The sequence below is a fragment of the Sceloporus occidentalis genome, unplaced genomic scaffold (genome assembly GCF_023333645.1).
Source record: "Sceloporus occidentalis isolate IW3139 unplaced genomic scaffold, rSceOcc1.0.p SCAF_83, whole genome shotgun sequence".
In the NCBI taxonomy this organism is placed as follows: Eukaryota; Metazoa; Chordata; class Lepidosauria; order Squamata; family Phrynosomatidae; genus Sceloporus; species Sceloporus occidentalis.
The window spans coordinates 923,735-936,397 of record NW_028317063.1 but is presented as its reverse complement, the minus strand read 5'-3'; the positions used below and the strand labels follow the sequence as shown (position 1 = coordinate 936,397).

Here is a 12,663-nt window from a genome sequence, read left to right as displayed (position 1 = left end):
TTAATGATGTCACTGTAGTGAAGATGGCTTAAAATCACCATATTCTGGGAAGCTCTGAAATCCAATTTCTGCAGAACTGAAGATTTTTATTTAAAGAGATTCTTTCAGAAATTACAGTGGGAGGTGTTGCTGATTTTCTTTTTTTTTTTTTGCCATTTAGATAATCAAGAGAAAAATGATGACCTCCCATTACCAGGAACTCTCATACTTCATTATTTTTGCGGTTATCTGCCGGGGGTCCCCCGTGGTTTGTATATAAAATGCAGAAAAAAAACATTATCGCTTCGTAGAAAAAAAAATGCCATTATGAATAATACTTAAGAAAACTTAATCCCCAGTCGCAAAATACCCATGAGTTTATCTCCAGAAAACAGCTTGAAATCAAATTTAACTCTGTAAGTGCCAAAAGAAGATACTGGAGTTTTTATTCTTCTCACAATAGGTAAAGATGTCTCCATTAGGGAGATAGGGAGTGTTACGAACGCTGCGTACAAAGCTAAAATGCCGATATATTTTATATAATGGAAGCCGCAGCCGGGTTAAAGTCGCTCAGGCGTAACTCATAGTGTTACGTTAACCCCCAAAGTATTTTGGAGACATTTACACTTGATTATTTAACCCCTCCATGACACAGCCCGTACATGGCGGAGCCTCCGGGCAATACCCTCTCCACTGCTCCTCCAATCAGGGGAGAGGTTGGGCCTGAAGGTTCTGCCAAGTTCACCAGGAGGCCATGTCCACAGAGAAGCAGATAAAGAAAGAAGACACCAGGAGCAGCTGACAAAGAAAGAAGACAGGAGAACAAGAAGATGCAAGGGAAGAAGCGGAGCTAGACAGGGAACGAAGGTGGTCGGCGGAGAGGGTAGAAAGACATTCAAAGCATGAGAGAACGTGAATGAATGTGTGTGAATGAATGAGAGTGTGAGCGTATAAGAGAGCATGAGTGAGAGAACCAACGAAAACCAAGCTCTTCGCTTCCTTTTCACTTTTTTGGGGGGGGCCTCCCCTTGTTTTTGGAGATTCGTATGAATTGAGAAAATTAGCAAATTTCCTTAATATTGTAATTTGTAGAAGTCTAGTAGAGACCATCCCATTGGTATAATTAGTAGGATTTGGGAAAAGTAAACCAATTTGCTTTAAGAAAAATATTATATTCCATGATAATTTAGAATTGCTTCATACTTTTGTAGCCCATCCTGAAGCTTTCCGGACCCCCATAAAAGATGGCAGAACATAATGGCTGATAGGACCTTCTTTCCCCAATTATTCTTCTTGCTGACAAATCTCTTTTCATTTGTAATTAGAAAACATGTTACTTTTTTTTCTCCTTTATCTCTCAATACATTATTCTGCTTAAAAAAGAAACAATTCAAAAAGTGTCTTATTATGTAGACTGGGTTGTTTAATGGAGTGGATGAAAATGCTTTATTAGATACTTAAGGTACATTAGTCTCCGAAGCTGCGAAACCAACTTAGATTACTACCGCGAGAAATAAAAGCAAACTTGTGTCGGAAAGCTGTGAAAATCTGCGTTTTAACAGCTAAAGGGCCTTTCATTCTGCATAATGGCTGTTCAAGTAATAGTAAATAAACGAGTTAATTTATGTTTTATAGAACATCGGATGAAAAGAGATAAATTAACCATTTTTACATCTTCTGCATCCATTGATGTTTCGTTATAGAGAAAAGGAACCTAAATTTCACACCATTCTAGCCCAGTCTGATCATAAATGGAATTCAGCCTCAACCCATTGTCTTCATAGAATTTGCCGGCAGATCGGACCCATTCGGCCCCCGTCTAGTCGTTTTATTGACCTAAAGATTCAAACCTTAATCAGTCGTTGGTCTCGTTGATTCAAGAGCCATATCCCTATCCCATGCATGTTTAAATTCCCTCACTGTGTTACCACCTCTGCCGGGAGGCTGTTCCACAGTAATGTGTGTTGAGAGGGTTGTTAAGGGAAAAATGCCAATGGTAGCGATAAAACAGGTTTGATCACAGATGTTGTAATTTACACTTACCGAGGGCATAGTGGAAGGACATCTTCTTGCACATTGCATGCTTCATTTTCTTTGAGGATCGCGCATGGTCTTCTGCCTCCTATAGCTACGCGCCTCACGTCTCGACTCCTGCTCCAGTATCCCGGAGCCACGTCTGAAGAGCGGCAGGTCTTTGAACATCGGCTCCACGCCGACCATTCTGTTACCTCGCAGTCTTTGGGAACGATACATGACTGGTATTGTACGGGCATGTTATCCTGGGAGCAAATACTGCAGAGTGCGACAAAAAAGGATAACGTCATCTAACGTGCTCATTAAAAGAAATATACAACTACCCTGACAACAAACGGTTAAGACAAAAATCACATCCTGCCTTTCCAGTAGCCTACAGGTTAGTTACACTACGTAAAAGTTAGATATGATAGTTATATTACTGATGCTTGTTAAAAGTTACATGAATACGGTAACAATGATGTACCTGCGGCCAATGGCTGGATACATGAAACCCCGCGCTACACTCTTACACTCACGTAATCCAGTCCACCGCCACTCATTACCCGATCTGTCTCTCAAGCAAAAGTAAGTGACCAGTGCTATCTGGCAGCAGCCCACTGGCATTTGCCTGGCTTTAGTCGTTGACCAGTATGGGAGTGATGGTGAAATTGGGCAAGTTTGGGTTATATTGTAACATGGTAACAAAATGTCACATTTTATCCAGGTGAAGACACTAGCTGTCTCTTCTACCTCATTTCTCTCCCTTTTCTTACCCCCCTCTCCATTGCAAACAGATGAGGTCCTTGGTTTGGTTTTGTCAATTAGAGATTATTATGCATAGCGTTCTGTGGAAAGCATTGGGAATTTATTATTACATTATAATAATATTTTTAATTACTAAATGACCAGTATTTAATATTTATTCATATTGCATGATAATAATATTAATAATTATTAAATTATTATTAAATCTGATTTATCCTTATTAAATAAAATATCATTATTATTAAATATAATTTAGCTCATAGAAAAAAATTAAAATGTTTTGAAGAGCCATATAAAAAAGCAATTATACAGGCTGCGGAATTATATATTAAATAGAATGCAGTAAAATAGGGAACAAAGTTTAAAACACTTTTTTCAGCACATATACAGGTATTTTTATGTATATATATATATATATATATATATTTAGTGGCTAGATTGTGTACATTGTTTAATATCCCTTTTTGATACATGCTGCACATTTTCAAACACGTGTCTAATTTATTACATATGAGAGGCTTTAAATTAGATTGATCACAATGGTTGGTTCACCAAAACAGAATTTCTTTCCTCCAGGACCAGAATAATGAGGTGAAATCCAAATGACAGAAACACAAGATACCGCAGATTCAATCTGTGATGCTTCATTAGCCCGGTCTCCACACTGCGTATTTATTTTGATCGTGGCGTTTATGTAGAAGGAATGAATAATAATATAGCAACCAAATCTGGAGTGTCCACTTTCAGGTGGCTTTAATTGGAGAAAAGAACATGTGTCGGCAATATCACCTTGCCATAAATTAAGATTTAGCAAATCTCAGAGATGCAACCAGCTGCTCTTAAAAACTTAATTGGGGAATAAAGGGATATTTTAATTTAAACCATATAATATAGATCAGTAGATGAGAGTGCTAAGAGAATGGTTGTGTCACACGATGGTTCAAGCCTGAACCGTGATACTAAGGGAGAAGGAATTGGTCAAACAGAAATGCCCAAAAAGACCTGGTAATCCTTGTCTTTGGTCGGCTGTCCCTGTAGTACAAGCTGCATTCGTATAATTTGGATCTGAGACCCCTTTACTATCCCACCTTGGGTCTCAAGTCTATCTCTGAAGACCAAGCAAACAAGTATTCCTTGACCATGTGTCTGGTTCTTGATTTGTAGAAATCTACAATGGAATGTCAAGAACCACAATTGGAAAAACATAATATTCAGGGATATAATCTTTAATTATGGGGAAACAGTTTATTGATCCAAGGAGAAATCTGGCTGCCATTTTGGAGTCAAGAAGGAATTTTTCCCCTGGTTAGGGCAAAATTGGAAAGAGCCAAACTGGGTTTTTTTGCCTTCTTTTGAATCAACAGCAACAAAATAACCGAAATAGGAAAGGCTGAACTTGATGGACGCAGGTCTTTTTCCAGCCTATATAACTATGTAACTATGTAACAGTAAGAATGTAACCTTTTGCCCTGAAAAAAGTGTAACTCTTAGCTCGGCCCATCTTATTATTTGGCCCTTTTTACCTAAATATACAGCTGAAGTTGAAAAATGTGTCTTACCTGAGCAGGGCATTTTTTCCATCACTCCGCGTACACCTAACCTGCCTTGTCTGATAACCGATTTCTAGGTCCCACACATTGGAAGATGTTTGAAAGATGTGACTTTCCTGTTTAAATGAACTCCTTTCTTTGGAGTCTGAGCTGAAATCCAACATGGTCCTTCCACTCAAATGAATTTCTTTTAAATGAGGCAACCTGCATTCACTCCACGGTCCAACTTTAAGACTGTAGGTATATTCCTCATCTCCGAAAGAACAAACCCCCTGAAATTCACACATTCTTGATTCAGTGAGGTTTGGACAATCCAAACCCCCGTACAAAGGAGGCGATATGACGGAACGAGTTCTGTGTTGAAGTTGCTTCCCGCAGCTCCTGCTGCATGTTGACCACTGCGAGAATTCCGATACCACACAGTCTTTGGGGCAGGGTACAAGACAAGCCTGTTCTGTAGGTGGACGAGGTGTGAAATACTCACAGATCTCGCTCAGTGCAGTGGAATGATTTACCTTTTGTACGCATTCGACTTTTCGACGTTGTAGCCCATGTTGGGCAGTGACACACTCTGAGGTCCTTGTTTTTAAGTCAGTTTGTGGGTACGGAACAAGGACGCACATTTCCCATTCCTTTACTTCCCATTGGAAGAGGTCCTTGTGCCAGTCACATATTTTGAAACAGCTCCTCTGATTTTGCGGCTTGTCCCTGGATTTGCAGTTAGAGTTATGAGTGACCCAGCCTTCTTCATGCACACACCAAACAGATCGGCTCTGAACACCTCCCTGTCCGCAGTCCCCTATACACCGGCCCCAGGTACCTGCAGGAAACATAAATATTAGTACATTTAATGAGAAATGTGAGAGCATGAAAATAAGGTTTAACCACAGAGGTATATTAATATTACAGAAAATGTTGGCCTTCATAGCTGTAATACAGGGCTTCTATCACTGGGGCCACTGGTGCATATGACCATATAAGAATGCTCCTGCTGAGTCAGCCGCCATTTTAAAACGTAGCGCCATTGGGCAAAGATGCCCCCAAGGGAAATTCTTTATATGTTACCCCCATGCCACTGGTTAAGGGGTGGAGGTTAAGGGGTCAGCCTGGCTGGAGCTCCCTGCCTCCCTTAAGGCATTAGCATCCATCCGCATTAGCAGGTGATAGGGGAGTATAAAGTCATAAATACCCCCAGGCTTATTTAATTAACCTACAACCTACCTTGGTTAATATGGAGTCTTTGGGACATCCTTTTTTGTTTTTATTTCTTTTGTAATAATTATTTAATGCTTTTTTATTTTAAGAATCAGTTTTTATTAACTTAATGTTAAGGTAACTTAGGCAGTTGCTGGCAAGGACATTCAAGTTCACATTAAATTTGCATGCCCTCACATGCAACTCCCAAAACTTTAAGTTGCAGGAAAATAATTTACAGATTCACAGACTAAATATGAGAGTTATTTTGCGAGTGGTAGCATAGAAAGGCATGTGACTGAAGTCGAATCTGGTCAATTGAATTAAGAGTTAGCTCGACTTCTTAGTTAATAGACCCAAAAAAGGACTTTGCGGAGCTCTCTTAGAACTGTCACTTCAACTTGACCATATAACACAAGTGTGTATTCGCAAATGTTGTAGGAAATGAAAATGGTTTGAAAGATTGTTCAAACTAACTTTTTATATTAAGCACTAATACGGAAGAAATAATGTAATTACTGGACCATCTGCTCTTTGCTGTTGCAGTATAATATCCATCTGTTTAAAATGATTGCTTATTTAACACCCATGCTTTGTGTAATTAATGTTATTGAAATACATGATCTTTGCACATACTATGCGACCTGAAAACTTCATGCCACAGGGTAGGTAGTGTTTTTGATGCTAATTTTATTTGGTTTACCAAATGAGATATAAAGAGACATCACATGTTTGCACTGCATTACTACACGGGGTCAGCCATCTATGTTAACAAATAAAAGGAAAGAGATCCCCCACTGTGGATCACAGGAACCGGTATCTGAGCGTGTAGTGAGTCATAAAGAAAAGGACGTAAAGGTTAGAACAGGAGAGAGAGAAAAGATAAGAGAGAGGAAGGAGCCTTAAACGAGAGCAATGCTTTTAAAGAAGATAATCTGCCATTAGCCAGGAAACAGTATCAATATAAAGATTACAAATTAGCTATGTGTAGGGATTAAATTATGAGGGGTTACGCTATTGGTAAATTTAGATTTGTTGATTCTCATATATGTGTTGTGGTATTTCTGAAAAACGTAAAGACCTACACAATTTAGGTAGGATTCTGGTGTTTTGTTCATCTTGGTTCCTTTCTACGGAGGACGCTTTGGTTGATATTTGTATCCTGGTAAACCTTTTTTCTGACAGTATGTGGAAGTCATAAAATAATACTTGGATGAATATTCTTGTTTTGTGTTTCCTTTTAAGGAAATATATTTAGCATTTTCCCTCATTATGTAAAATGTTGTATCACCTAACTTGTCATTGGACTAATTTTTATTATGTGCTGGCCAATGAAGAAAGGTTCTTCTGGATACTCGCACTTTTAGCATAGTATATAATAAATTCAGTTCTATGTTTCGAGCAAAATCATCCAGTTTTACAATCATTCAAGAATAATTTATTCTAAATTTTTTTGATAGCTTTAATCAGGAGTAATTATCATATTCAATGCAGTTGGATGGCTTTTTAGTCACACTAGAAAGAGATACCTTGTTACGGATTTATTTACTGTTAGAATCCATACTGACTTTATCACTTGGATGCAAACCACATATGTTCAGTTATGAGCTGTTGAGCCATGACCAAGGAAATTGCAGCCATATGCTTTTGACTACTACTGGGAATTCCTATGATCGAGCAGGCAGGAAGATATTCACCCCTATACATAGTCAGAATTATATATATATATATATATATATATACACACACCATGTCGCTTCTCTATGTCTGTAACGTTGACGTCAGGGCATTGCAATGATGCAATAAAGGGTTCGCTTCTTCATTTTGTGCTCTCCCAGCGAACTCCATGCCCCCCCAATAATTTTAATTACCTACTATTTTAATGACAGTGACATTGGCAAGTGTTACATTCTGTAATTACACTTTTAATATACATTTTAGTCAATACCTTCATTAAGTCTAAGTTAAATAAGCTTTTTGGGACCTCAGGACTCTTTTCGTCAGATGGAATGGGGGTAAAAAAACTCTAATATCCCAAATGTTGATATAACTTGATATCTATTTTTTTTTCTCGGTTGGGCCAAAAAAAGGCCCATAAATACTCCCCATTCTCTCTTGGGGGAACGCAACTATATCCATTTTTTCTTTAAAACATAAAGAGAGTTTGAGGATCTATTTTTCAAGAGTGTATTTAAAGAAAATCTAGTGAAACAAAATGATACAGTAATTTTTACTTATCATTATTATTAAGAAACAATTGTGATGTCTTGTGCGGCAAAGATAAAAGTGATACTGTAGCTTCTGATATAAAACGACACAATAGCGTTATTCATATAAAATTAAACTTAACTTAACCCTTTATTCTTTTGTATAAAAAATAATGTACTGTAAGGATGCGTTGCATTGAAGAGGACTTTTTTTTTTCTGAAGATGTGTCTTTTTCCGCAATGATTCTGCTATTTTATTCCTAGACACTAAGAGAAGTAACTTTGGGTCTTCTTGTTTGGCTTAGTTTAATAATTTGTTTTTGATCTCAATATTACTTACGGATAATGCATTTGAATGAAGCTTTATTAATTAATTCCATGCCCAAGGTGTTAACTGAAGTCAATAAGAAGCTAAAGCAGACGTTTGCACATAGCGCATCATTTGTTTGAATTATTAAACAAAATATTGTTCGTGTGCCTCTGCATTTATTAAAAGACTGCATATGTGTGAGCGGATTGGGGGTACCAACTACTTCAGCTTCAAGTATACTCGATTTAAGCATTATAATCTACATGCACATTTTTCTAACAAAACCTCTATTGAGAGATTATAACATTTTTTCTAACCTGAAGTGACATCTTTGGGTTTTCTTTAAAATTCTCTGTATCTATAGAGTACTCTAATAATGCATCTAAATAATATCTAATGTATTTTAATGCTATCAGAATGTAATACTAGTCAGAAAGGCAAGAACACTCAAATGTAATAGATTGGTAACAAAATGTAGCATTAAAAACTGCATTCACGGTTATGTTGCACACCCAAACATTTCCCCATAAAATCTTTTTATCAAGTGAAATTGTGTCCTTATTCATAATTTTAGCTGGGAACACCTAATTGTCATGTGGCACAAAGGCAAGCACTGATTGGTTGAATCACCAATGATTAAACAGAGGAAAGACTATAAGGACAGATCTGCTAAGGCGTATTTGGTTAAGGCAAAAGGGTTAACGGGGGTCCACTGGTCACCAAGATATATCTTTTCCCAATAAGGAAAAACATGAAGTCTTCTCCATTATGATTTTTGTTGTTGTTGCTGTTGATGTCAAAATACAGCAAGAAAAGTCTCAATGATAGAAACAACGCTAGGTCCATATCCAGAAACAAATGCAAACCTCTCCAGCCCTGTAGTTTAATTTAAAAAAAATATATTTTATAAACAGAAAAAAAAGGAAAAGCAGGAAGCAAAAGTTAATTAATCAGAAAGATCATTAATTAGCAGAAGGTGCGTATTCTGTAGTGCGGATAAGTAAGGTAGACAGACAGAAGATGACTGGCATTGTTGCATGAAATGTGTTTACAATTTAAAACAGTAAAATCAATGCCTTTAGAATTAGACGGGAGCCAATTGTGAGTCTAAACTTTCTTCCCTTCTTAATGAAACTGGAATTGATTTTCCATCCTTCTGAATTGTTGCCTCAAAGCAATTTCGTCTGGCTAGAGGTTCTCACATTTAATTTGGTTGCTTGCCGGGGGGAGGAACTCCCACCAGTACCTTCCTTTCTGCTAATCAGCGGGTACTTGAGAAAGATAAGACGAATAGGCGTCGAGACAGACGCACGGACCTGCACGGACAAAGAAGAGCCCTTTCTAGCACTTTTCCCCCATGTCGTTATGATTTGGGGGAACGATTGCCCTCCGTAACTAAATTATGGCACCCAAGTCTAACACACTATAATGTAGGGCTGTCTTTCACTTGGGGTAAAAAAAGGAGTTTGTCAGGGCCCCTGCATTCCTTAAGGGCCACATTAGGAGTAGGGAGAGTCAAAGGATAAAGTTGGCATCTAAACTGAGATGGAGGTACGGAAAGAGAAAAGTTCTTGGGGTGTAGTGGGTGGAAATTGGATAACCTGTTAGGGCTTGGGTCCCACAAGTAGACCTTTTCCCTGGACCTTATTAAAAGTTGGGACCACCCTGCAATCATCTCTTAAAAAAAACCTCATTCTCATCTTAAGACGTCATCATATTCATATTACACATCTTCACTTTTGATGGTACAACATGGCAGGACCAGCAGCAGGAGAAGAGAGAGAAGACCAAGAAGAAGAAGCGTTCCTCGAGTGAATCCAAAAACGATTTACCCAACTTGAGATTTCCAAGTGCGGAATAACTCCATGATTTATTAACACAGCCTTAGGATAGAGATTTAGTATTCCGACTGGGCTTTGGGACCACATTCAGTTAGACACATTCTGTAACGAGTCCCTGAGTCCTTCTGAGATACCACGAAAGTTTCCTGAAGCATGCCAGCCTTTTCCATCTGGAATTAACGAGGCGATATAATGGTGACTTCTACCAACCATTACACATACCGTTTATGCTTATCTATGATCGTTACTAGAAAAATATCCTAATAAGTACATCTGCAAATTCTGTGTGGTTCCAGTTATAAGGGAGGATGTTTGAAAATCGTTTTGGCAGAAGACAAACCTCAAACATTTTCTCATGCCTTCAGCCTCTCGGCGACAAGGAGCTTTCCAAGCTTAGAGGGATTTTTATTCCTTTGTTTTGCCTTTGTGTCTTCCGAGTAGGAGTACATGAATCGTGGATTTTCTTTTAAGATGTGAAACTGTGTGCATGAAGCAGTCAAAAAAAAAAAAAAGTCAAGATAACTGAGAATGTGAAGGACAGCGGCAGATCCGTGGCTCTGTCTGCACACGGTAAGGAAAATAGAACCTACCGGATTAACTTTTGATATAAAATATAATGTCATTGATACATACAGATCCTTTGTGAACCCAATATTCTGTATCACAATAGAGACACCAATATTCTTTCTGCCTATGGGGTACTTAGAGTCCGGCCTGTTTACCTGGAGAGATACAGTAACTTTACTGTTACAATTTGGAGGACTCTACTCAGAGGAGCTCTTGGCATCTGTCACCAGAGCGACATGTGAACAAAACGCCATATCGGCCCTTTGAAGGCGGCACAGATACAAAATGCTGGTCGTGGGGAAGTTCTATATTTTATGATCCATGTATTATTGCTATTCCACTGCCCACAATGGACTTGCTGCTCAGTTGATTCCCCAGCATGAGACAAAGCTGTTCTACATGGGTCCATCTAGTTTAAGCCGTCCCATACTGTGCAACGCTCAAACAATAGGAGAAAGTGGTATTTTTTTAAGAATAATGGATCTTATAACCGCCATTTATCTGTTTTTGATGCATGGCTCTTCCAGTCACTGGAAATACCACATTGGAGCTGGTTCACAGAAGATTTGGTGATGCCGTATGGCTCCTGTCTCTCTTTGGTGGTCCTTCTCATTCAGTGGTCCTTCTCACTCTTCCACTGTGGCTCTTTGTTGAGCATGCTTGGATCACCCCAAACATGGATATGCCAAAATGTTGTGGATTTGCCCCAAAGTTCCCTAAACACCGGCCGTTGCTGCATTAGACACATATTGCCACATTATTGGATAAGGCTTGACCAGCAGTTCCAAAGCCATTATGATTAAATAACATAAACCTTGTGGTCAGAGTTTATAAAGGATCAGGGAACGTTTTTATTGAATATATAAAAATGTTATATTCATCAGCAGTAGAGGAGCTCCCAAATGAGATGTGCTTACCTCTAAATTTAAAAGATTAAAGTAGAGTGGAAATGTGAAAACATATCCTACGCGAATAGATTCTACGAGAGACTCTCTCATTCCTTTGGGTATATATAACGAAGAAAAAAAAGTCATTACATTACTTCAGAGATAGGAATATCGAAGAGTAAAAAACGTCTTTGTGCTCTTTTTATGTGATATGCAGCTAAGAAAGTGTTCTTAAAAGACAAGATAAGAAAGTAAAGGAAATCATTGTGACCTTATGACCGTTTCATAACTGAGAAGCCAAAGCGTTTCGGGAAACGTACGCTTAGTGTACAATTTTTGGAGCTATTTAAAAAAAAATCTTGATATTAATTTATAGCAGAAAAAAAGGTACTAGATGGTAATTGGACATAAATATTGTTATGAATGACAAAATATTTAATCTGCCGAAAAGATGGCCCTGGCACTTTAAGGCCAGCGGCTGCCTGATGACATAAGTGGGCAACCAGCTGGATATGGGCGCCATGTTTTTATGCTCACTAGAGCGGCAGATCGGGTGCGTGTGGGACACTGTCCGCCGGGGGCCCACCTGGCATTTGCCCATTGGGCCAGATGGCCTGTCCAGGCCTTCTCTAATTCCAAGGAACTCTCCCGATTACCTTTCTGCAGGCAGGATAGCAGGAATGGTTGTGCCCATTCCCCATCCACTTTCACTCCTACTCTCCTTATTTTAAGGTAATCTGGGGCTAGTCCTTCCAACAAAGGAAGGCATGGCATAATATTATTTAAATGTATTTTACTTATAACAATGCCTGTAATGAAGAGTATACAATAACTCCCTTCTCCACAAATCCCATTAAATATTTATTGATACGTAGACATTCCACAGGACAGATCTCTGGAATGACAGTCTCCAATCTTCGCATAAAGCGGGAACGCTGCAAATTGCTTTAAGATACCGATAAACGTCGTATCCGATAAGTCAAGAAATTATAATAATGGAAATACATTCTGCTTTGATGCGACCGCTAAACCATATTTACTGAATGAAGTCATCTGACAGGCGATAGATCTCTATATGAAAATCATTGATATGGGGTACGGAGGTAGACAGTGATAGGCAGGAACGAGCACAACAATAATGCACTATAAAAAGAGCCAAAATTGTTAAAAAAAAATAATTGAGCAATAAAATGAATCTCTTTTTTCTTGTACCCCGTGTGATTGGGGTAGGTGTTAAAAGATTTTGTTACCCCTTTGGCATTTTGACAGGAGCGGCAAATTGCTGTCCTCACATGCTACTGCATGAGAAGTGTTTCTCGTAGAATGATTCCGCAGGACACACTCAGG

At 38.5% G+C, this 12,663-nt stretch overlaps 1 protein-coding gene across 1 annotated transcript in view; it reads right to left on the bottom strand.

Moving 5' to 3' along the window:
• LOC149285171 (thrombospondin type-1 domain-containing protein 7B-like) overlaps positions 1-5,236 on the bottom strand; it is an 87,950-nt gene extending 82,714 nt beyond the window's left edge. The window contains exons 1-2 of the mRNA XM_089495716.1: positions 4,320-5,236; positions 2,023-2,271 (exon numbers count right to left, since the gene is read on the bottom strand). Coding sequence (XP_089351842.1) covers positions 2,023-2,271; positions 4,320-5,236 — 1,166 coding nt within the window. The remainder of the gene's footprint in view (positions 1-2,022; positions 2,272-4,319) is intronic.
• Positions 5,237-12,663: the final 7,427 nt, after the last annotated feature.